Source organism: Oncorhynchus tshawytscha, linkage group LG26 (genome assembly GCF_018296145.1).
Source record: "Oncorhynchus tshawytscha isolate Ot180627B linkage group LG26, Otsh_v2.0, whole genome shotgun sequence".
Lineage (NCBI taxonomy): Eukaryota > Metazoa > Chordata > Actinopteri > Salmoniformes > Salmonidae > Oncorhynchus > Oncorhynchus tshawytscha.
Genome location: NC_056454.1, coordinates 41,700,854 through 41,725,000, shown reverse-complemented (window position 1 = coordinate 41,725,000; position 24,147 = coordinate 41,700,854). Strand labels below are relative to the sequence as shown.

Sequence of the window (24,147 nt, the reverse complement as noted above, 5' to 3'; positions counted from 1 at the left end):
TCTATGTAGATATTCCATACAAAATCTGCTGTTTCCAGCTATAATAGCAATTTACAACATTAACAATGTCTACACTGTATCAATTTGATGTTATTTTAATGGACAAAAGTGTAGCTTTTCTTTCAAAAACAAGGACATTTCTAAGTGACCTGTGCTTTGCATTGCATTTCCTATCAATTGATCAGCATTACGGGGTGTTCGTAGCCCCTCTACACTGACGTAACAAATAGCTTAATTACCTGATTACCATTCAAGTAAAGTTTAGGATGCGTAAACCAAATTGCTAAGTGTGTTGGAGTACTTGATTAAGTTGGGAATAATGATAAAACACTGCCATCTGGTGGCCTTCAGCAGTCTTTATTTACAGTTGAGTTGTACACTGAACAAAAATATCAACACAACATGGAAAGTGGTCGTCTCATGTTTCATGAGCTGAAATAAAAGATCCAAAAAATTGTCCATAAGCACAAAAATACTACAACTACTGTGCATTTTCATTTGTCCCCTTCTAATAGAGTTTGACTATATAACTATAAAGATCCTTCTAATCAATATTATTCTAAACTTAAGGCACTGCACAAGGCATTATCATGCACGTTTTAAGGCCTTGTTAAACTTTGTCAGTATACAAAGTTGACATAACTAATTCCCCAAGACTTACAGATCAGTTTTGGTATAATATAGTGCTGCATGTCAGTGGGGTATAGATTATGGTAAATGCGGATGAATACATCATCACTAAGGTTCATTCATGTGGTACCAACTAAGTACTGAGAAACATGAGCATAGATGTATCGTAAGAGGATGGCCGTTTGTTAATGTTAAGCCTCCATCTCAGCCATGTCCTCAGTGAAGAAGGCCTTGACCTCGTTGCCCCCGGAAACATACTTGATGCACTCCACCTCCCCTCCATAGTTACTGGGCTTCTGGAAGTGAATCTCCAGGTGATCCTGCAGGTCCTCCTCATCCTGGAAGTCTGTAATCCCGCACAGGAGGATGGTGCGCGTCGGAGTGCCGCAGAACGTCTGCAACAAAGGTTCAAGTAAAAAACTCTCAGTTGATATGCATGTGTCAGTCAACTCTACACATAACATCTGAAACAAGACAGCAGAAAAACGTTGGTAAAGAAACATCCTGTTCATTTGTGAACACATATGTTAGCAGTCTGTCACAAGAGTAGCACACAGGCACATGTCAAAGTTCTGCTCCAGTAGAGACTAGAGCTGGGTGATATGGCTGTACTATTCTGATAGTTATCAGAGTTGATCTGATAACTATAAATAGAACGATATGTTTATAACAATGAACTACAGTTTGTGTTTAATTATCCTTTAAAAACTCAGCAAAAAAAGAAACGTCCCTTTTTCAGGACCCTGTCTTTCAAAGATAATTCGTAGAAATCCAAATAACTTCACAGATCTTCATTGTAAAGGGTTTAAACGCTGTTTCCCATGCATGTTCAATGAACCATAAACAATTAATGAACTTGCATCTGTGGAATGGTCGTTAAGACACTAACAGCTTACAGACAGTAGGCAATTAAGGTCACAGTTATGAAAACTTAGGACACTAAAGAGGCCTTTCTACTGACTCTGAAAAACACCAAAAGAAGATCCCCAGGGTCCCTGCTCATCTGTGTGAACCTGCCTTACGCATGCTGCAAGGAGGCATGAGGACTGCAGAAGTGGCCAGGGCAATAAATTGCAATGTCCGTACTGTGAGACACCTAAGACAGCAATACAGGGAGACAGGACGGACAGCTGATCGTCCTCGTAGTGGCAGACCACGTGTAACAACACCTGCACAGGATCGGTACATCCGAACATCACACCTGCGGAACAGGTACAGGATGGCAACAGCAACTGCCCGAGTTACACCAGGAACGCACAATCCCTCCATCAGTGCTCAGACTGTCTGCAATAGGCTGAGAGAGGCTGGACTGAGGGCTTGTAGGCCTGTTGTAAGGCAGGTCCTCACCAGATATCACCGGCAACAACGTCGCCTATGGGCACCAACCCACTGTCGCTAGACCAGACAGGACTGGCAAAAAGGGCTCTTCTCTGACGAGTCACGGTTTTGTCACACCAGGGATGATGGTCGGATTCGCGTTTATCGTTGAAGGAATGAGCGTTACACCGAGGCCTGTACTCTGGAGCGGGATCGATTTGGAGGTGGAGGGTCAATCATGGTCTGGGGCGGTGTGTCACAGCATCATCGGACTGAGCTTGCTGTCATTGCAGGCAATCTCAATGCTGTGTGTTACAGGGAAGACATCCTCCTCCCTCATGTGGTACCCTTCCTGCAGGCTCATCCTGACATGACCCTCCAGCATGACAATGCCACCAGCCATACTGCTCGTTTTGTGCATGATTTCCTGCAAGACAGGAATGTCAGTGTTCTGTCATGGCCAGCGAAGAGCCCGGATCTCAAGCCCATTGAGCACGTCTGGGACCTGTTGGATCAGAGGGTGAGGGCTAGGGCCATTCTCCCAAGAAATGTCCAGGAACTTGCAGGTGCCTTGGTGGAAGAGAGGGGTAACACCTCACAGTAAGAACTGGCAAATCTGGTGCAGTCTATGAGGAGGAGATGCACTGCAGTACTTAATGCAGCTGTTGGCTACACTCTTTGTTCAGGGACACATTATTCCATTTCTGTTAGTCACAGGTCTGTAGAACTTGTTCAGTTTATGTCTCAGTTGTTGAATCTTGTTATGTTCATACAAATATTTACACATGTTAAGTTTGCTGAAAATAAACAGTTGACAGTGAGAGGACGTTTCTTTTTTTGCTGAGTTTACTACTACTACTAGTTTGTCCCATTTAACAATCACCCATATTGGAAAACTTATTGCATTTCAAACTTCACATCTCTCTAGTATAGGCTAGAGAAATGTGTTGATCATTTTGGTTTATCGTCCCAGCTCTAGTAGAAACTAAATAACCTAATAGAGCAAGCTGCGGCTCCTGACTTGGAAAACCCAACATACTTGATACAGTCAAAGTCCAGACACCTTTGATCCGATTGGGAAGTCACAACAGGGCAATGCTTAGGAACTGTATGTAAACAAATGACAGAGAAAAAGATGAGCGACTGTTTTAATCTCACCTGAAACTTCTTCAGCTTGTAGTTGTAAACAAGGTCAACTTTCACATTCACCTCACGGTCCATATCCACGACATACTTCCTTTTCAGGGCCAGCCTCTCTGCAACTAGAAAAGTAGACACAAGTATTTAAAATATGAACTCTTCTATGATTAAACATATTGAATACGGCACTTTCCAATAAAACAAATCATGTTCTGACACTGGCAAACAAACACACATACACACACATAATAGATGTACTGTACCTCCAGAGTTGAGGAAGGTGATTTGTCCTTTCCCAGTGTGCTTGTCATAGTCCACCCTCTGCACCTCTCCTCCCCCTCGACTGGGCTTGGAGAAGCTGATCTCCAGACGGTCTCTCATTCGTTCCTCTGTCAGGGTGAACGGAACATTGGAGAAGCTGAGTGTCTTTGTGGAGACATCAAGGTGTACCTGCACAGCAACAGCCACATAACTTGGTTACAGGTGTGTCACCTGGGCAATAGCACAGCAGTGAATCATCAACAATATCAACAAGTCATTATAGACACCATTGTATCAATTGAATGGTATAGTTTTTTTTGAAAGAATCCCTTACTCAAAGTTGATTGGAACACACCTTTACACGTTGCAGTAAATAAGATGACTCTATTCTAGAAAACAGACTCCATAGTAAACTAAATCATTATCGGCTGGAGGCGGTTATCTTTAATGTCTTCAAAGTACTTAATTTAACTTGACACATTCATTGTGTGAAATGGTGTACCTCAAACTTGACAAAGGGGTCCAGTGTAAGGCTTTTGGGCTTCACATGCACCTTGTCTTTATCACAGGACACAGTACACTTGGCCATCTTCAGGATCTGGGCAGCCACTGAGAGAGAGGGAAGGATAATCCCAATATAACACATTCAACATAATGCCTCACATGGAACATAATGCCTCACATTCAACATAATGCCTCACATGGAACATAATGCCTCACATTCAACATAATGCCTCACATTCAACATAATGCCTCACATTCAACATAATGCCTCACATTCAACATAATGCCTCACATTCAACATAATGCCTCACATTCAACATAATGCCTCACATTCAACATAATGCCTCACGTTCAACATAATGATGAGTTATGTAGATTAATGTGCACTGTCTTTATGAAGCCACAAAGATGGACGTCCTGTTTCCTGTACCTTTCTCCTCCTCAAAAGTGATGAGAGCCTGCCCCCCCTTCAGGAGCACTGATGGTCTCTGGGCAATGGTAAACACCCCCTTGATGTGTTGACCGCTGTCATCGCTGTCCTCCACCTTATGGGTGAACTTCACCTTCTTTTCAGGGATCTGGACATAGATCTGGAACCAGCAGTAGAGTGTGAGTGTTGTCCATGCCAGAATTGCTTTCTTTTTAGTCCTCTCAAAATATTTGAAATTCATATTTAACATCTGTTGTTACATTACCTACCTTAAACCTCTGCTGAAGTGTAGCAGACTCGCTCTTCTTAGCCTGTAGCTTAGCCTGGCTTTTCTTCAGTTTCTCCATCAGATCTTTGTTACCCTTCTCAAGCATCGAGATATCATTCTGTGTAACAATACCATGCAAGTGGTTACATTTGAAAAACATATTTGATTCATCCACCACAGCCTCAATATCTGAGTGACTATACAGATAAAACTACAGTAGTAAATGTAATATAAATATCCATTGGGTGAATGTTATTTTAAAAAGCGCCACGGGCAAGTAAATGACTACCTGTATCCCTTTCACAGTTTTAGAGAACTCCTCCTGACGTTGCTTCCCCTGTTGTTGAAGGACCATCACATTTTTTGAAGCCTCTTTCTTTGAATCTTCTGCGCTCAGTTTTGCCAACTGCAGCCTAGATTTTTCGTCCTCTGCCTTCTCAAGTTGTTTCTGCATAATAATAGGAAATAAATATTTATGTAAAAAAACATTAATCTGACAGATAAATAGCTAAACTCTGCAAATAGGCCTACCGTCAATTTATTCAGCTCTTCCTTGGCTACAGACAGTTTCTGTTCTTCATCATCGATGTTATCCATCTATTTATAAAAAGATATTTCATGTATTTCGAAAAAAAATAATAGTCAAAGGAAATTATTGTCCAATTGGCCTACATGATTTTACGCTACCTTTCCATTCACAAGCGGCTTGACGGCGTCAGAGTCACTCATTATCTGCGTAGAAGTCTAACAATTATTATTGCGATCATGTTACTTTCTATATGACAGATTAATTCATGGTCAGTTGCAAGTAGACAGATTAATTCATGGTCAGTTGCAAGTAATGTTAACTTACCGAATCGGCCTGAGAAAATACGGACTGATACTGTTTCCTACAGTCAAATATCACGACGAATTGATTACCTTTTGTAACCTACTCGAGTTCCTCGAAGTCACGTGGGGACGAAATCAAAAGTGAAAGTTGCTGCAGAGAGCAACGCAATGTAATAGCAAGTGATTTTCCATAATAACCGGAAACAAAATATGTGTTATACAACAGGAAATCGAAGTTGCTGAAAGAATTGACACATACAAATATGCTGCTTCAATCGAAGTAGGACAGGAAGACAACTGTCTGAACATAATGACTGAAAAAACGCTGGTATTGGAGGGTCTGCCAGACGACATAGACAAAATCAGACCCAAATTGGATTTGCACTTCAAAAACAAAAGAAAGTCTGGAGGAGAGACATTACAAATTCAAGATTATCCTGGGGACAAGAGGAAGGCTTTGCTTGTTTACCATGAAGATGCAGGTAATTATTTCAATTTGTCTTAATACAAAATATTTTGGCCTATGAATAGACACGTCCATAAAGGTATATTTAAGCAATAAGGCTCGAGGAGGTGTGGTAAATGTCCAATATACCACGGCTAAGGGCTGCTCTTAAACACGACGCAACGCGCTGTGCTGTGGTATATTGGCCATATATCACAAACCCCCGAGGTGCCTTATTGCTATTATAAATTGGTTACCAACTTAATAAGAGCAGTAAAAAATAAATGTTTTGTCATATCCATGGTATATGGTCTGATATACCACGGCTTTCAGCCAATCAGCATACAGTGCTCGAACCACCCAGTTTATAATTAAGTACAAAAGTAAAATGATGAATTATTTAAATGTCCTTATATTAGGAAAACCAGATGCACCATTTTCTTATTTTTAAAATGTAGGGATAGATAGGGGCACGCTCCAACACTCAGACATAATTTACAAACGAAGCACGTGTTTAGTGAGTTCTTCAGATCAGAGGCAGTAGGGATGACCAGGGTTGTTCTCTTGATAAGTGTGGGAATTGGATAATTTTTCTGTCATGCTAAGCATTCATAATGTAACGAGTACTTTTGGGTGTCAGGCAAAATGTATGGAGTAAAAAGTACATTATTTTCATTCGGAATGTAGTGAAGTAAAAGTTGTCAAAAATATAAATAAAAGGAAAAATACAGATACCTAAAAAAAACAACTTAAGTAGTACCTTAAAGTATTTTTACATAAGTTCTTTGCACCACTGTATGAGACCATATACCAGGGATATGACAAAACAAATATTTTTATGTTCTAATTATGTTTGTAACCAGTTTATAAAAACTATAAGGCACGTCCGGGGTTTGTGGTATATGGTCAATATACCCCGGCTAAGGGCTGTATCCAAGCACTCCGTGTTGCGTCGTGCTTTGTATTTAAGTGATAATGCCTGAGAAGCCGGTGTTTGGAGGATATATTGGCACGGATGTTGTTAGGCCCGAGACGAAATCGAGGGCTGGCAAACCGTGCCAATATATTCTCCAAACACCATTTTCGAGGACAGTATCACTTTTACACAACGGGTTACCAACATATTGAAATAACGATTGACTTATTTAAATTAAAAACTTTATTTGGATGAATTTATTCATACTATTTCTTCCTTCCACAAGATATAGTCCCGACACAAATCTAGGTACTACCCAAGCCGGCTGGTTGTTTGTTCTATCGGTTCGGTTGCCATAGACGTGACCCAGTTTTAAAAAAAATAAATTCATTAAAAATCCTACAATGTGATTTTCTGGATTTTTTTTTCTCATTTTGTCTGTCATAGTTGAAGTGTACCTATGATGAAAATTACAGGCCTTTCTCATCTTTTTAAGTGGGAGAACTTGCACAATTAGTGGCTGACTAAATACTTTTTTGTCCCACTGTATGTGCTGATGGTCTGTCAATTCCTCCTCAGCTCTGCAGAAAGTGTTGGATAGAAAATGCCATAAAATTGATTTCAAAATCCCTTTTGGGGTGGTTGAGCTTCGAGTGAAACTGAAGGAAGATGGCGGTGAAACAGAAGTGAAGAAAGTTAAACCACCAGTCTTCCCTCGCCCTACAAAAGACAAACTGATTTCTCTAGGAAAGTCTTCACCTAAAGTTGAAGAGAAGGTAATTCTTTATGTGTTGCTTATATTGTATCAAGTTAGAGTTGGCAATATACAGCATTACAGCATTTAGACCTACTAATGTGTTTTCTCTCTGTCTTTGATGTATCAGCCAGTGTCAGAGAGTCTAGCGGGTAAGACTCATATTCATAAATATACTTAATGTTGCACTATGCAGAATTCGCTCCGCAATTTCCTGGTTGCTAAAACTCGAATCGTTTTTCTAATTTCAGTTTATGTGACAAAATAAACTAGCATAAAATCTAAAAGGTTAAATATTGACACTTCAATAAGATATTAAATCAATAGGGAAATCACAGTAATGTTAATTCTGTGTGTCTGTTTATTATTCAGATTCAGTGACGGATAATGACATAAAATTACTACTTGTCAGAACAACCAAGGAATGTGAAAAGGAGGTCCTTAACTTGTATTTTGAGCAGTTTGCTTCAGAGGAAGGAGAGGTCAGCATTACAAGACATGGAAAGAATAGATGGGTCCTTAAACTGTCCTGTCAGTCAGGTAAGGAGTGTTTTCCCATAGACTCATCTAATTCACATGTTCTTTTTTCAAATGAATATTATATTGTGGATTTACTGTATGTGGGAGTTGTTAACCACTTGTATTGCTTTCAGTGGACAGTTCAACTTTGTACCTGTCAGGATAAGCACTAATTATATCTACTATGACACTTGTGTATCATTCAGAGGTAACTTTCCTTTGACTGTAAAATACCATTAGTCATCTCAGCTGGGAATAGGGCTCATAAGGAAATGATTCCTTCTCGGTCACTAGAACACAATGGCTGCTATTTGAAACAAGTATATGTTGATTTTTTTTCAGTGAGTCTTTGTATCTCAGATAATTTACCTTGTTACATGTGATGACATTGACATTGTGACACTGACATGTGATGACATTGACATTGTGACACTGACATGTGATGACATTGTGACGTGATCTCATTGTGACGTGTCATCTACTTATATCATCAAGTGAACATTTACATGAGTGAATTTCTTGAGTCTGCTTGATCATTCATGCCCACCAATAAATACTGTTCCTACTACCTTCTGTCAGATGCAGAGAAAGTCCTTGCCAAGAAGGAGCATCAGTATGGCATTTCTGTGGAGGTGTACAATGAGACAGCTGTTGAAGGGAAACTGGACAAAAGACGCTTCATCCTGACTGGGTTCAACGAGACCTGCAAGTGTGACATTGTCTCTCTATACATCGGCAGCTGCAGCCAAGGGGCTGAACATGTCTGGGAGACCCTTGACGATGGAGAAAGAGTAGTGGTCACCTTCAAACAGGACATTGGTAGGTCCACAGATACATCATAAATATGTATACACCATATCACTATTACACCATATCACTATTACACCATATCACCATATCACTGTTACACCATATCACTGTTACACCATATCACGATAACACCATATCACGATTACACCATATCACTATTACCTCATATCACGATTACACCATATCACGATTACACCATATCACGATTACACCATATCACTATTACACCATATCACTATTATACCATATCACTATTACACCATATCACTATTACACCATATCACTATTACATCATATCACTATTACACCATATCACTATTATACCATCACTATTACACCATCACTATTACACCATATCACCATATCACTGCATGACCAAACAGCACCATATCACGAAATACAACACTAATACTAACTATTACATCATATCTAACTATCCATGTTCACCATATCACCATATCACTATTACATCATCACTATTACATCATAACACTATTACACCATATCACTATTACACCATATCACCATATCACTATTACATCATATCACTACTACACCATATCACTATTACGATTCAATTAAGTCGCATGACCAAACAGCGAAATACAACACTAATCTAACTATCAATCTAACTATCCATGTTCCGCAGACATCAAGTCCTTCCTTAGGAAATGCTTGTCAAAGAAGTTCCAGGGCATGGAGATTGGGGCTTGCCGTTTAGAGCTGACAGACTCTGTCCTTGTCCAGGGGGACATGAGCCAATTCAAAGGAGAGGTGGAGGAGGCCCTGAATCTCTACTTCTCCAGCAGGAGGAGCAAAGGAGGGGCTATCAGGTCCCAGATTTGGGTTACAAATGGCAAGAGCATGGTCATCACCTTTGAAGACTGTCATGGTAGGGCCCTTTTCAATGACATTATGCTCTAGAAATGATGTTGTGTGTAGGCCTACAGTTGTATCAATAGTTGTACATGCACATTGTATATTGTGCATTTCAAAGCGTAATGCATTACCTCCGTGTGCTATCCTGGTATTTCCAAACAGTTACAATTGATGACCTTGGAAATACAATATAGTGTTCAAGTCCTCCTCCAGTCTCATTTTCACCTAATTTAAACACCTGATTTACTTAAAGGGCTCCTTTTTTTCTCAATTTCCGCCTGACTGACGTGCCCAGAGTAAACTGCCTGTTGCTTAGGCCCTGAAGCTAAGATATGCATACAATTGGTACCATTGGAAATAAAATACTTTGACGTTTGTAGAAATGTTAAAATAATATAGGAGACTATAACACAATAGATATGGTAGGAGAAAATCCAAAGAAAAACCAACCAGAATTTGTTTTTGTTGAGAGCCCATGCTCTTACAATGGAAAGTATAGGGGCATACTGAATTCTAGCTCCCAGGATGCAATTCCTATGGCATCCACAGGGTGTCAGCCATCTATGTTCAAGGTTTCAGGCTTGTAACTTCCAAAACGAATAAGAAATATGAGTTTTAGTAGAGGGAAATTTGTGTTTGGGCCCGCGATGAAGACAAGACGCACCTGCTGTTGTTGAAACAAAGTTTAGCGGTATATTTTCAGATTCCTTTCTCTGCACGTTGAACAAGTGGTTTACTCATCGATGACGCCAACTAAACAGACTTTTTAGGATATAAAGAAGGATTTTATCTAACAAAATGACACCACATGTTATAGCTGGGACCCTTTGGATGACAAATAGGAGGAAGATTTTCAAAAAGTAAGTGAATATTTAATCGCTATTTGTGAATTTATGAAACCTGTGCCGGTGGAAAAATATTTTGATGTGGGGCGCCGTCCTCAAAACAATCGCATGGCATGCTTTTGCTGTAATGGCTACTGTAAATCGCGCCGTGCAGTTAGATTAACAAGAATTTAAGCTTTCAACCGATATAAGACACTTGTATGCACCTAAATGTTTAATATCCATAATTTTTATGATTATTTATTTGAATTGCGCGCCCTCCAGTTTCACCGGAAGTTGTCCCGCCAGGTGGTCACAGTATGACATGAAATGGCGGAGGTGAGGGAGGAGGACTCTCTTCTGTTCTCTATTGCTCCTATTTATTTATTTTATTGAACCAGGAAGGGCTCATTGAGGTTAAAATCTCTTTTTCAAGTTTTTTTTTATTTTACTATTTTCTATAATGTAGAGAAGTCAGAGCTATGAAATAACACATACAGTTGATGTCGGAAGTTTACATACACCTTAGCCAAATACATTTAAACTCAGTTATTCACAATTCCTGATATTTAATGCAAGTAAAAATTCCCTGTCTTAGGTCAGTTAGGATCACCACTTTATTGTATAATGTGAAATGTTAGAGTAATAGTACATAGATTAATTTCAGCTTTTATTTCTTTCATCACATTCCCAGTGGGTCAGAAGTTTACATACTCAATTAGTATTTGGTAGCATTGCCTTTAAATTGTTTATCTTGGGTCAAACGTTTTGGTTTGCCTTCCACAAGCTTCCCACAATAAGTTGGGTGAATTTTGTCCCATTTCTCCTGACAGAGCTGGTGTAACTGAGTCAGATTTTGTAGGCCTCCTTGCTCGCACACGCTTTTACAGTTATGCCCACACATTTTCTATATGATTGAGGTCAGGGCTTTGTGATGGCCACTGCCAACACCTTGACTTTGTTGTCCTTAAGCCATTTTGCCACAACTTTGAAAGTATGCTTGGGGTCATTGTCCATTTGGAAGACCCATTTGCGACCAAGCTTTAACTTCCTGACTGTTGTCTTGAGATGTTGCTTCAATATATCCACATAATTTTCCTACCTTATGTTAAATGCACCAGTCCCACCTGCAGCAAAGCACCCCAAGCACCCCCGGCTGTTGTCGTTCTTCACATTCAGTGAGCCGAATTCCTAGCTACAGACTAGTAATTAGTATCAAAGACTTGTTCTCATTCTGTCGGTATCGATAGTCTAAGAGTTTAACCACGTGGTATGGTTGAAAGATTCAGCAATGGTCTGCAACCTTTAGTCCCCCTCCTAATGGAGAAAAACATGGTCTACTGATAATTTCTCAACGTGGGGTTTTATTCAGAATGGCAGAAGAGGGCTGTCCCAGGATGTCTGACCCTAACTGGGCTCAGGTGCGGTCCTCTGATTTAGTTCAAATCAAAAGGGAATTGTATTTTTCTTCATTAAACAGTCCACAATCATATTACACCATTATTCAAACAGTATCGTCCTCACTCATTCATCTTATACAACAATTAGATGTAAACCTCATATCTGAGGCTATTATATAAACAGCGTTATGGTAATGTGGCCACACCGTCTCTCTTGATCTTCCCAAGTTGTGACAAACGGACCAGTTCGTAGCTGGATTCTTCACCGATCTTTTACACTTTCTCTGGAACATGAAATTTGTTCGTACCTCAAGTTCTGTGAGGTGGAAGGATTTCCTTTGTCTCCATGAAAAACTACTCCCTATAACTGTGTGTCCATGAGGCAGGGTCTTCCTGAGGAATTTACGACCTCACTCTGCCCACAGCAGTCTGTGTAAAGATTTTCCTCCTCCTCTTCTGAGGAGGAGTAGCGAGAAGGATCGGAGGACCAATGCGCAGCGTGGTAAGTGTCCATATCGTTTAATAAAACATAAACTGAACACTCAATGAATACAAAACAATAAACGTGAACAAAACCGAAACAGTACCGTGTGGCGAACAAACACAGACACGGAAACAATCATCCACCGCACAACAGTAAAACCCAGGCTACCTAAGTATGATTCTCAATCAGAGACAACTAACGACACCTGCCTCTGATTGAGAACCATACTAGGCCGAACACAGAAAACCAACCTAGAAAGACAAAACATAGAATTCCCACCCAACTTACGTCCTGACCAACTAAAACAAACAAATAACACAAGAACTAGGGTCAGAACGTGACAGTCTGGTTGTAGAAGCAGAGAGCGGGGGATGGTGCTCGCTGTACTCAAAGAGGGCAACATCATGACACTACTTTGAAGAGTATAAAATATTTGTTTAACACTTTTTTTGGTTACTACATGATTCCATATGTGTTATTTCATAGTTTTGATATCTTGACTATAATTCTACAATGTAGAAAATAGTAAAAATATTTTAAAAACCTTGAATAAGTAGGTTAGTCCAAACTTTTGACTGGCACTGTATAATTTTGCTTTAGTGTGTGTACTTTACTGTATTTCTACTTGGGATATCACATTTCAACAGGAGAAATGGATGATGTCTTTAAGTCAATTCAGTAGTAATTCATTCTGTCCCCTGTTCTCCTTGTTCCAGTTGCCCATCAGGTGGCAGAACACAAGCATCATTTTGGTGGGGTCGACCTCATAGCTCAGCTGTTCTACTCCAGCCTGCAGAAGGCTTTGACAGGACAAACAGCCCTCCTCCCAGACATCCCCACTGAAGTGACCCTTCCACTCAGTGTGGAACTCCTTGACTTCATTAACCATGACGAGACCCGCAAGCAGGAAATTACAACTGGACTCCTTAGGGTCCATGCTAGAGTTTCCTTCAACATGAGTACAGAACCCCCTCAGATGGAACTGAACATGACCATGGAGAATGAGTCTTTGGGCATGCTCAGATTGTTCCCTACATGGGAGAGGAAAGCCCGGAGACAGGCACTGGACTTGCTAAAGAAATATAAAGAGGTTCAGCTGCCCATAGAGGTGGAGGCCTGGGAAAGGATTGAGAGCGGTTGCCTTGGCCTCAAATCCCCTGGCGCTAGCATCTCTTACAGGAGCACCAGTGCTGAGATAGTGGTGGTGTGTGTGCAGAATGAGGCGAAGACCCTAGTGGAGAAGATTGAGCAAATGGTGAAAAATGCTAGTGATGAGCTCGAGAGGGAGAGGAACACGGTATTAAGAAAAATCCCACTGGACTCTAAGGAAAAGCTTGATTTCATTTGTGATCTCGTCTCTGGTAAACTAGTGGACGTAGGGTTTTCTAAAGATGAAGAAAGCTTTATCATCTGCCTAAAGGGTTTGGAGAACCAGGTGAGCACAGCAGAAGGTGCCGTGAAAGAGGCCCTGGGGAAAGTTGAAGCCAAACTCCTTGAGATATCAATGCCTCTGGTGGAGTTCCTAAAGTCTGTGGACCTGAAGAAGATTGAGAAGAACCACTTTGCTCAGAACAACATATCGTCTGTGTTCCTCCTTGGTAATGATTCCATCCAGATCCTGGCAGATAGAACTGACATCCAGAGAGCTGAAGACAAACTACACGAGGTCATCAAAGAGGAAGTCATCAAACTCACACCAGACCAAACCCACGTGACTAAGGGCGAACAATGGCTGCAGTTCTTTGCCGGACTCGACGGGGAGCTCAAATCCACCAAGAACAACCACAATGTCATCATCTCAGTTTCACAGGAGAAGATCGGTGTCTGTGGATTCTCCAATGTTGTAGCAGATGTGTCAGGGAAGTTAAGGGGATACCTGGATAACAAGAAGCCAGAAACAGTGGACGTCCCTCTCAAATCAGTGCAGGAAGTACAGTATGTGGCCTCTTGTATGAAACTCTCAGAGGTCCTTGAAATTAAGGCCCTTGGCGTGACTATACTGCCATGCAAAACACAAGGATCCCCTTGCCTGAAGATCACTGCAGCGAGGGATAAAATCAAAGAGGCCTTAGATGCAGTGAAACAGCAGGTCAGTACAATAACGACAGAGAAGTATACATACTCCGAAGCCGGCAAGTCCAAAGTCCTGGAGAAGAACCGAGTTGCTCTGCAGGCTAAGGCCAAGGATTTAGGGTGTAAGCTCTACCTATCACCATTGATTACCCACTGCCAGAAATACAGCTACGACATAGAAGGGTGCGTCACTTTAACCGTGGGTCAGGGTAACATCTCCCAACATCCTGCAGATGCTCTGATCTGCCCTCTGAGCAGCAGCCTGGCCTTCGATACTCAGATCGCCAAGCAATTCCTTCAGATGGGTGGGCCTGAGATCAGGAAGGTGTGTGACAAGTTCCTGAAGGAAAGGCAAACTCTACAGGCGGGAGATGTGGTCTTGTCCAACCCAGGAACCCTTGGAACTAAACACCTCATCTATGCAGGCATTCCTGTATTGGGGGAGGCTTCCACACCTCTCAACATTGTCTATCTGCAGTCTGCTGTCAGGGACAGTTTATTGGGAGCAGAAAAAATGAAGTGTGTCTCCATTGGCATGCCAGTTTTGGGGTATGGCACCTTTGGTTTTTCTGTCAAAGAAAGCTGTGTAGCAGTTATCAAGGGAATCCTAGATTTCATCAACGCTGATCAGAAACCCCCCCAACTGAGGAGCATATTTGTGATCGACTCTGATGCCAAGCTAGTGGGGGAGTTCCAATCAGCTATTGAAGGAAAGGTAATTCTGCTTCTCCACATAACATTCCATGTTGATCTAGTTGGACAGGTTTTTTTGTTTATAATGCCACCCGGCTCTACCTTAGATTTAACATACCAAGTCAAACCACGGTACATTCTTGTGTGTGATTGAAGAGGAAATGTACAGTGGCATTTGTAAATGTGGTCAAGTATTCCTGTTGAAAGTGAAACCTCTTTTGTCCTGCTTAATTTAACAGGGTTATCGTCGTCAACAAAAAAACAGCAAACCAGCAAAAGGCACAACTCCAACTTCTCCCCCTGCAGCCAACGCCTCACATAACACACCTCCACCACCACCCCTAGCGGCTAAACCAGGTTCAGACATCAAAGGTTATTTCCTTCAACCATACATTTTTGTGTTAACATAAAGATAAATACTGCAGGAAACCTATAGCATGCCGTGTCCTCACTCAGACTTCTCTCCTCTATTAACAGTGATTATAGGTGGCGTGTCAGTGATCCTGAAGAAGGGCGACATCACCAAAGAGACAGTGGATGTCATAGTGAATTCCAACAACCAAAATCTGGATCTGAACTCTGGTAAGTTTCAATGTTTACAATTAGGCAAATTATCTCAATTTAGACTTTTAGGTTTTAGTTCAGGTTAGTCACAAGTCTTTAGAGGGTTGCTGAACTTACTGATTTAGCCTCGGTTTCAATCTTCCTCATTGGGAAACACACCTGAGATTTGGGTTTTGGAGCCTTGCTTTGATGTCGGTGTCTCTTGTATGTGTTCGCACATGGGAAGAGTTTCTACATTCACCCTGACAAAAACAGTACACAGTTACAATCAATCACCCTTCTAGATAACTTAAAACCAGGTCTTGTGTCTGGAAGTAGCCTAGGTTAGCTAGCAAACTTCTTTTGCCAATTAACTTCAGCCAGCCGGTGCACGACTTTGGCAAAGTTGGTTTGACTTTGGATAGCCTATCTGTGGGGCTAGTCAATATATTACACAATATAAATGGGAGTATACTTTCATGTTACACACACCTTTTTAGTTTTCTCATTAAATTATTTCAATATTTGTATATTAATTTCTACAAATAGTTGTTGGTTTGAGGTTTTAATGTCATTGCAATTTGGACCTATTGAAATGTACAAATATTGTCCAATGTACAGTTGAAGTCGGAAGTTTACATACACTTAGGTTGGAGTCATTAAAACTAGTTTTGCAACCACCACAAATTTCTTGTTAATTAACAAACTATAGTTTTGGCATGTTGGTTAGGACATCTACTGTGTGCATGACACAAGTAAAAATTTCCAACTATTGTTTACAGACAGATTATTTCACTTGTAATTCACTGTATCACAATTGCATTGGGTCAGAAGTTTACATACACTAAAGTTGACTGTGCCTTTAAACAGCTTGGAAAATTCCAGAAAATGATGTAATGGCTTTAGAATCTTCTGATAGGCTAATTGACATAATTTGAGTCAATTGGAGGTGTACCTGTGGATGTATTTCAAGGCCTACCTTCAAACTCAGTGCCTCTTTGCTTGACATCATGGGAAAATCAAAAGAAATCAGCCAAGACGTCAGAAAAAAAATGATACACCTCCACAAGTCTGGTTCATCCTTGGGAGCAATTTCCAAACGCCTGAAGGTACCATGTTCACCTGTACAAACAATAGTACTCAAGTATAAACACCATGGGACCACGCAGCCGTCATACCGCTCAGGAAGGAGACTTGTTGTGTCTCCTGGAGATGAACGTACTTTGGTGCGAAAAGTGCAAATCAATCCCACAACAACAGCAAAGGACCTTGTGAAGATGCTGGAGGAAACAGGTACAAAAGTATCTATATCCACAGTAAAACGAGTCCTATATCGACATAACCTGAAAAGCTGCTCAGCAAGGTAGAAGCCACTGCTCCAAAACTGCCATAAAGGCCAGACTACGATTTGCAACTGCTCATGGGGACAAAGAACTTACTTTTTGGAGAAATGTCCTCTGGTGTGATGAAACAAAAATAGAACTGTTTGGCCATAATGACCATTGTTATGTTTGGAGGAAAAAGGGGTAGGCTTGCAAGCCGAAGAACACCATCCCAACCATGAAGCACGGGGGTAGCAGCATCATGTTGTGGGGGTGATTTGCTGCAGGAGGGACTGGTGCACTTCACAAAATAGATGGCATCATGAGGTAGGACAATTATGTGGATATATTGAAGCAACATCTCAAGACAGTCAGGAAGTTAAAGCTTGGTCGCAAATGGGTCTTCCAAATGGACAATGACCCCAAGCATACTTCCAAAGTTGTGGCAAAATGGCTTAAGGACAACAAGTCAAGGTATTGGAGTGGCCACCACAACGCCCTGACCTCAATCCCATAGAAAATGTGTGGGCAGGACTGAAAAAGTGTGTGTGAGCAAGGAGGCCTACAAAACCTGACACAGTTACACCAGCTCTGTCAGGAGTAATAGGCTAACTTAGTAATGGGCCAACTCTGTCAGGAGTAAAATTCACCCAACTTATTGTGAGAAGCTTGTGGAAGGGTACCCGAAACGTTTGACCCAAGTTAAACAATTTAAAGGCAATGCTACCAAATACTAATTCAGTGTATGTAAACTTCTGACCCACTAGGAATATGATGAAAGAAATAAAAGTTCAAATAAATAATTAAATAATTAAATAAATAATAACTCTCTACTATTATTCTGACATTTCACATTCTTAAAATAAATTGGTGATCCTAACTGACTAAGACAGTGCATTTTTACTAGGATTAAATTGTCAGGAATTGTAAAAAACTGAGTTTAAATGTATTTGGCTAAGGTGTATGTAAACTTCTGACTTCAACTGTACACTGAGTAATTTACTGATGGTCCCTAACTAGCCCCGTAGGGATATCCAAAATTAAACCAATTTGTCCATGGTCAGTGTGCTGGGCATTATGATCAGTCGTGTTCAACTGCCACTCCGAATTGGTGATTACTTGTGTGCTGCCGGCTGTGGGCATGTGGGCAGGATTGAAATCAACCTAATCCAAGGAAAACCGTTACGTACCCTTCATTCCGTGACATACCCTTTTTTTCCCTAATAACATCTAGGGCCGGGATGATACCAGTATCGCAATACTCGTTAGGATCGTGGCAAAGAAACAAAACACAAAGCAATTTTACTTTGTTAGGAAAACAGCCCTGATGTTTCAAACAAACAAACATTATGATGTCATCCAGTGTCACATGTATTTATTTTCCAAGCTAAAGCACACAACATTTTAAATAGGGCAGGTTTTTAAAGGAACACATTTTGGTCTGCTTCATGTTTTGCATGGAAAAAAATTCTGAATAAATGTTTCCACATAGGCCATTTTCAACCAGAAAAGGTGTTTTTTTGATTGTTGCTCTTTAACATATCTCATACTCATTGACTTGACAGGGGTTTCTGGAGCCATCCTGCAAGCGGCTGGGAAATCTGTAGCAGATGAATGCAAAATAATTGGTTGAGTATTATTTTATTAAGTCTTTATTTGTCCAGAAATGAAAGTGCATTGAGGTTTGTAGAATTTACTTTGTGTCCCAATTTCCCCAGGTATGCTGAAGGCCGATGGTGTTGTGCTCACTTGTGGTGGGAACCTAAACTGTAAAAACATAGCTCAGATGGTTGGACCCAAGAATTCTGCAGGTATCATCACCTCCATAGAGAAGGTCCTTCAGCTGTGTGAGAGCCAGAATGCAGCCACAGTGTCCATCCCTACTATTGGCACAGGTGATTCAACTGAACTGTAGTGTAAAACTAAAAGATCCATTCCGGTGTCACTTGTATTGATTAATCATTATATTTATTGGTTTCAAATGATCTATTTGTCACTTTGGATGCTGATGTCTTATGCTTTAGGGAAAGGTGGCATTGAACCCAAAGATTGCATCAAGGCCATTCTAAAAGGACTGGAGAGCCACACGTCACAGATGACCTCATCCAGCATCAAAATCATTTTCATAGTGGCCTTTGAGCAGAAGATCTTTGACTCCTTGAGAAATTACTTTAACAAAAGGAACCTGCCCCCACACAAAATCAAGCAGGTAGATTTAGTGTGACTAAGGCTCAGTTGGACATGTTCTGTGGTTTTGTTTGGTTGATGCGTGTAATAACTTAAGGTTATGGGTTTTATCTAGGCTGCAGCCACACCTTCTCAGTCCAGTCTTCCCCCAAATCACGGTTGGATTTTGATACATCTTTGTTTACATTTTACATGAATTTGCGCTGTTCTATTTCAACATTTGCGTTGGTTGTCATCATCACAATAATGATTGTCGCTGAAATGTTTACCTCTTCCGACCCCTAGTTAAGATCCATGGTGTCAGAATTGAATTGAGGAAAGGCAACATTACTCAAGAAACTGTCAGAGGCATTGTGAATAGCACCAACGCTGATATCAGCTTCACAGGAGGTCTGTATATGGAAAAAAAGAACATAAAATGGTACATTGTTAGCACACTACAGAAAATACAGTAGTAGCTATTCTGTGAATATAACTTTCTCCATACAGTCTTTTTAAAAATTGATTTTAAGGATATGGCCTCATTTTAAACACGTTATTTTCAGGAGTTAGTGCGGCGATCATCAAAGCAGCTGGGAGCGCAGTTGAACAGGAGTGCAAAACCATTTGTGAGTGTCTCCCATCTCCCATAGCAATTCACCTGTGGTGGCTCACAGCCATTCAGTCTGACTCTCTCTCTCTCTCTCGCCTGCTCGCTCTCTGTGTGTGACATCTGCTTTATCCAGGCCCTCTGAGGGCTGATGCAGCAGGGGTGACCAGTGGCGGGGCCCTTAAGTGTGACTTCATCATCCACATACTGGGGCCCCACTCTGTGGCTGAAGCTACACGACGAGTCACCAAAGTCCTGGAGTGCTGTGAGGACAAACAGATCACCACTGTGTCCTTCCCTGCTCTTGGCACTGGTGGGCAATGGTTTATTAGTCATTCAGCATTGTTACAGGTTGTTAAAAGAAACTGTTGTTATTAAAAACTCTGAATTACCCCATCAAATAATATTTTTAGGCTACCACCATGCTGCTATTTTTAATTGTCACATTCAAAATCTAGTCATCCATTGGTTCTTGTTGTCCTATTTTTTTCAGCTCCACCTAATGCAGGTCATTTTGTATGATTCCCATTGTAGGTGGTGGTGGCCTTAGTGGCACAGACTCTATTGGTGCCACCCTCCAGGGCATCCAGGATCATCTATCACTGTGCTCCTCCTCTACCATCATTAAACTGATCTGCATCGTCATCTACGAGGACAAGATCCTGCAGGAGTTTCAGCTGGGGCTCAACCAGTGGAAGACAGACCAGATGGTACAGCATGTTGAGGAAATACAAATCTGATGTACTAACCTTTCCTTACCAACTAAATGCAAACATTGTGATTCCAAAACCAGGTTGAAGACAACAGTGACTATGATCTTGAGGATGATCTTTATGGTGATGAAGATGACAGTGATATATGGAACACCAACTCTGAGGAAGATGACACCAGTGTTCAGACAGGTTCGTACAATTCCAGTCGGTTGCTAAATGTGTTCTACTGCTAAATGCCTGCTACTTACACTTTTCTATGTGAATCCCTTCATCCAGGAAACACAATTGAAGCAATAATTGGGCCAGTGAAGGTCAAGGTAGTATGCGGTGACATCACTAAGGAGAAAACGGACGCCATCGTCAGCAGTACAAACACGAGTCTCGATCTGAACTGTGGTAAGATCCCCCTCCCCCAATTCCAACTTTCGAACAGCCAAACAGACCTGATATTATTGCATCATACAGGTCTTCAGCTGAGGATTATACTCATGACCTATCTCACTCTGCAGGTGTATCAGGAGCCATTCTAAAAGCGGCTGGACAGACAGTCGTGGACGAGTGCAAAGCCTTAGGTATGAGTCTTGATGTATATTAAGGATGTAACGGATTTATCGATATGCATCGGTCCCCAGTTCAATTGTTTGAGATGTGAGTGCATCGGTCTGTGGAAGCCCAAACCAATCCAAATTCAGCCTGTAACGCAACAAAATGTGGAAAAAGTCAAGAGGTGTGAATACTTTGAAAGCACTGTACATTTTCAACCTTATACAGAGATAAACCAGGTGACATCACTTCCTGTTGAGTGAGGGAGTGCTCTGTTTGTTGTTTTGAAAGTCTCTGAAAAAGTGTTATATTAAAAACGTTTAGTTACTAGCTAGCCACCTTTTGAGTTTGGATATCGCAACGCGGTTGGCATCACTTGCTGGGATTGCTAATATCTGTCCAGGGATCCTGCCGACCAAGGCTGGGTCTGGGGAGCTATTTGACCTAGCAGCTAGGTGGAGCGTGTCCACAGGCTTGGAAAACCCAGCACCGGCCCAGATGACAGGTCCAGGCCGATAGTGGTCAAGTTCCTGAGGTTCAAGGTCAAGGTAGCTGTTCTGGAAACAAACACTAGTAACAGGATCATCCAAATGTATTGATCACATTTTCACTAATACTGTAGTACTTTGTTCTAAAGATGTATCCGTACCCATTGGATGAAGTGATTACAATATAGTGGCTATATACAGAAAAGCCCAAGCTCCAACAGCTGGGCTGAAAATAATGTAAAAGAGATCATACAAAATATTTTGCTTTGACTCCTATGTGGATAAGGTTAAACCCGTTGGTCTGATGTGATTAATAAGGTGCATCCAAATGCGGCACTTGATGAATTTATGAAATTGCTTCTTCCAATTATTCATAAACATGCACCAGTTAAGAAACTGACTGCTAGAACTGTTAAGGCTCCATGGATTGATGAGTAATTGAAACACTGCATGGTTGAAAGAGATGGGGCAAAAGGAGTGGCTAATAAGTCTGGCTGCACTTCTGACTTGATGTGACTAAACTCAACAAAAAGAAGAAGAAACTGTATTATGAAGCCAAGATCAGTGATATAAAGTATGATTGAAAAAAACTACATTAAATGACAATCTGGGCAGAAAGACATTCAACGCCATCTTTCATTGACTCAGATGGCTTATTCATCACAAAACCATTTAATGTTGCCAATTATTTGAATTATTACTTCATTGGCAAAGTGGGCAAACCTAGGCAGGAAATGCCAACAACGAACAGTGAGCCATCGTATTCATGCATAAAAAAAAACTAATAATGAAAGAAAAGCATTGTACATTTTAATTTTCTAAAGTTAGTGTGGGAGAGGTGGAGAAATTGTTATCAATCAATAATGACAAACCTCCTGGCATTGACAACTTCAAATCAAATGTTATTGATCACAGACATTTTTAACAGATGTTATTGCAGGTGTAGTGAAATGCTTGTGTTTCTAGCTCCAACAGTGCAGTAGTATCTAACAATTCACAACAATTCACACATCTAAAAGTAAAAGAATGGATTTCAAATGTATATAAATATTAGGACGAGCAATGTTGGAATGGAATTGACTACAATAAAGTAGAATAGAATATAGTATATACATATATGAGTAAAGCATATGATATGAGTAAAGCAGTATGTAAAAATTATTTAAGTGACTAGTGTTCCATTATTAAACTGGCCAGTGATTCCATGTCTATGTATATAGGGCAGCAGCCTCTAAGGTGCAGGGTTGAGTAGCCTGGTGGTAGCTGGCTAGTGATGGCCATTTAACAGTCTGATGGCCTTGAGATAGAAGCTGTTTTTCAGTTTCTTGGTCCCAGCTTTGATGAACCTGTACTGACCTCACCTTCTGGATGATAGTGGAGTGAACAGGCCGTGGCTCGGGTGGTTGATGTCCTTGATGATCTTTTTGGTCTTCATGTGACATAGGGTGCTGTAGGTGTCCTGGAGGGCAGGAAGTGTGCCCCCAGTGATGCGTTGTGCTGACCACACCACCCTCTGGAGAGCCTTGTGGTTGCGGGTGGTGTAGTTGCCATACCAGGCAGTGATACAGCCCGACAGGATGCTCTCAATTGTGCATCTGTAAAAGTTTGTGAGGGCCTTAGGGGCCAAGCCAAATTTCTTCAGCCTCCGGAGGTTGAAGAGGCGCTGTTGCTCCTTCTTCACCACACTGTCTGTTTGAGTGAACCATTTCAGATTGTCAGTGATGTGTACGCCAAGGAACTTGAAGCTTTCCACCTTCTCTACTGTGGTCCCATCGATGTGGATAGGTCTGGGCTCCTTTTGCTGTTTCCTGAACTCCACGATCAGCTCCTTCGTTTTGTTGAGGGAGAGGTTATTTTCCTGGCATCACTCCGCCAGGGCCCTGACCTCCTCCCTCTAGGCTTTTTCGTCATTGTTGGTAATCAGGCCTACTACAGTTGTGTCATGATTGAGTTGGAGGTGTGCATGGCCATGCAGTCATGGGTGAACAGGGAGTACAGGAGGGAGCTGAGCATGCACCCTTGTGGGGCCCCAGTGTTGAGGATCAGCGAAGTGGAGGTGTTGTTTCCTACCTTCACCACCTGGGGGCAGCCCGTCAGGAAGTACAGGACCCAGTTGCACAGGGCGGCGTCGAGACCCAGGGTCTCAAGCTTAATGATAAGCTTTGAGGGTACTATGGTGTTGAAGGCTGCTATAGTCAATGAACAGCATTCTCACGTACAGTTGAAGTCAGAAGTTTACATACACCTTAGCCAAATATATTTAAACTCAGTTTTTCACAATTCCTGACATTTAATCCTAGTGAAATTTCCCTGTTTTAGGTCAGTTAGGATCACCACTTTATTTTAAGAATGTGAAATGTAAGAATAATAGTAGTGAGATTTATTTCAGCTTTTATTTCTTTCATCACATTCCTAGGGGGTCAGAAGTTTACATATACTCAATTAGTATTTGGTAGCATTGCCTTTAAATTGTTTAACTTGGGTCAAACGTTTTGGTTTGCCTTCCACAAGCTTCCCACAATAAGTTGGGTGAATTTTGTCCCATTTCTCCTGACAGAGCTGGTGTAACTGAGTCAGGTTTGTA

The 24,147-nt window shown here is 41.2% G+C and overlaps 2 protein-coding genes across 5 annotated transcripts in view; one reads left to right on the top strand and one right to left on the bottom strand.

The window, feature by feature from the left end:
- Window positions 1–341: 341 nt before the first annotated feature.
- nmi (N-myc (and STAT) interactor) lies at window positions 342–5,549 on the bottom strand. 3 transcript variants are annotated; one of them, XM_024389748.2, is made up of 10 exons: window positions 5,404–5,549; window positions 5,238–5,282; window positions 5,082–5,147; window positions 4,840–4,998; window positions 4,552–4,668; window positions 4,283–4,442; window positions 3,851–3,957; window positions 3,351–3,537; window positions 3,106–3,209; window positions 342–1,025 (listed from the first exon to the last, which is right to left on the bottom strand). In XM_024389748.2, the coding sequence occupies exons 2-10, from the start codon at window positions 5,277–5,279 to the stop codon at window positions 822–824; spliced, it is 1,146 nt and encodes a 381-aa protein (XP_024245516.1). In that variant the 5' UTR covers window positions 5,280–5,282; window positions 5,404–5,549; the 3' UTR covers window positions 342–821. The 3 variants fall into 3 exon arrangements, with proteins under 3 accessions (XP_024245516.1, XP_024245517.1, XP_024245518.1); XM_024389749.2 differs by having other exon boundaries at window positions 5,238–5,294; window positions 5,404–5,525; XM_024389750.2 differs by lacking the exon at window positions 5,238–5,282 and having other exon boundaries at window positions 5,404–5,514.
- Window positions 5,550–5,551: 2 nt separating this feature from the next.
- The window catches only part of LOC112225621, a 28,991-nt gene continuing 10,395 nt past the window's right edge, over window positions 5,552–24,147 (top strand). The window contains exons 1-20 of one of the 2 annotated variants that reach the window (XM_024389731.2): window positions 5,552–5,863; window positions 7,322–7,518; window positions 7,627–7,648; window positions 7,869–8,036; window positions 8,595–8,834; window positions 9,475–9,717; window positions 13,129–15,200; window positions 15,418–15,535; window positions 15,656–15,760; window positions 18,609–18,671; window positions 18,762–18,938; window positions 19,068–19,252; window positions 19,346–19,388; window positions 19,516–19,620; window positions 19,776–19,838; window positions 19,956–20,132; window positions 20,354–20,529; window positions 20,613–20,721; window positions 20,809–20,928; window positions 21,042–21,104. In XM_024389731.2, the coding sequence (XP_024245499.1) occupies window positions 5,692–5,863; window positions 7,322–7,518; window positions 7,627–7,648; window positions 7,869–8,036; window positions 8,595–8,834; window positions 9,475–9,717; window positions 13,129–15,200; window positions 15,418–15,535; window positions 15,656–15,760; window positions 18,609–18,671; window positions 18,762–18,938; window positions 19,068–19,252; window positions 19,346–19,388; window positions 19,516–19,620; window positions 19,776–19,838; window positions 19,956–20,132; window positions 20,354–20,529; window positions 20,613–20,721; window positions 20,809–20,928; window positions 21,042–21,104 (4,618 nt within the window). In that variant the 5' untranslated portion in view covers window positions 5,552–5,691. Of the gene's footprint in view, window positions 5,864–7,321; window positions 7,519–7,626; window positions 7,649–7,868; window positions 8,037–8,594; window positions 8,835–9,474; window positions 9,718–13,128; window positions 15,201–15,417; window positions 15,551–15,655; window positions 15,761–18,608; window positions 18,672–18,761; window positions 18,939–19,067; window positions 19,253–19,345; window positions 19,389–19,515; window positions 19,621–19,775; window positions 19,839–19,955; window positions 20,133–20,353; window positions 20,530–20,612; window positions 20,722–20,808; window positions 20,929–21,041; window positions 21,105–24,147 lie in introns of both variants that reach the window. The other variant, XM_024389730.2, reaches the window with a different exon arrangement.

Bases quoted from the DNA above. Each gene is read 5' to 3' on its own strand.
- nmi (XM_024389748.2), bottom strand. From the start codon at position 5,279: ATGAGTGACTCTGACGCCGTCAAGCCGCTTGTGAATGGAAAG. The intron at 4,999-5,081 runs GTAGGCCTATTT...ATTATTATGCAG, and splicing joins AAGAGCTGAATAAATTGACG to AAACAACTTGAGAAGGCAGA. The intron at 4,443-4,551 runs GTAGGTAATGTA...TGCTGGTTCCAG, and splicing joins CACTTCAGCAGAGGTTTAAG to ATCTATGTCCAGATCCCTGA.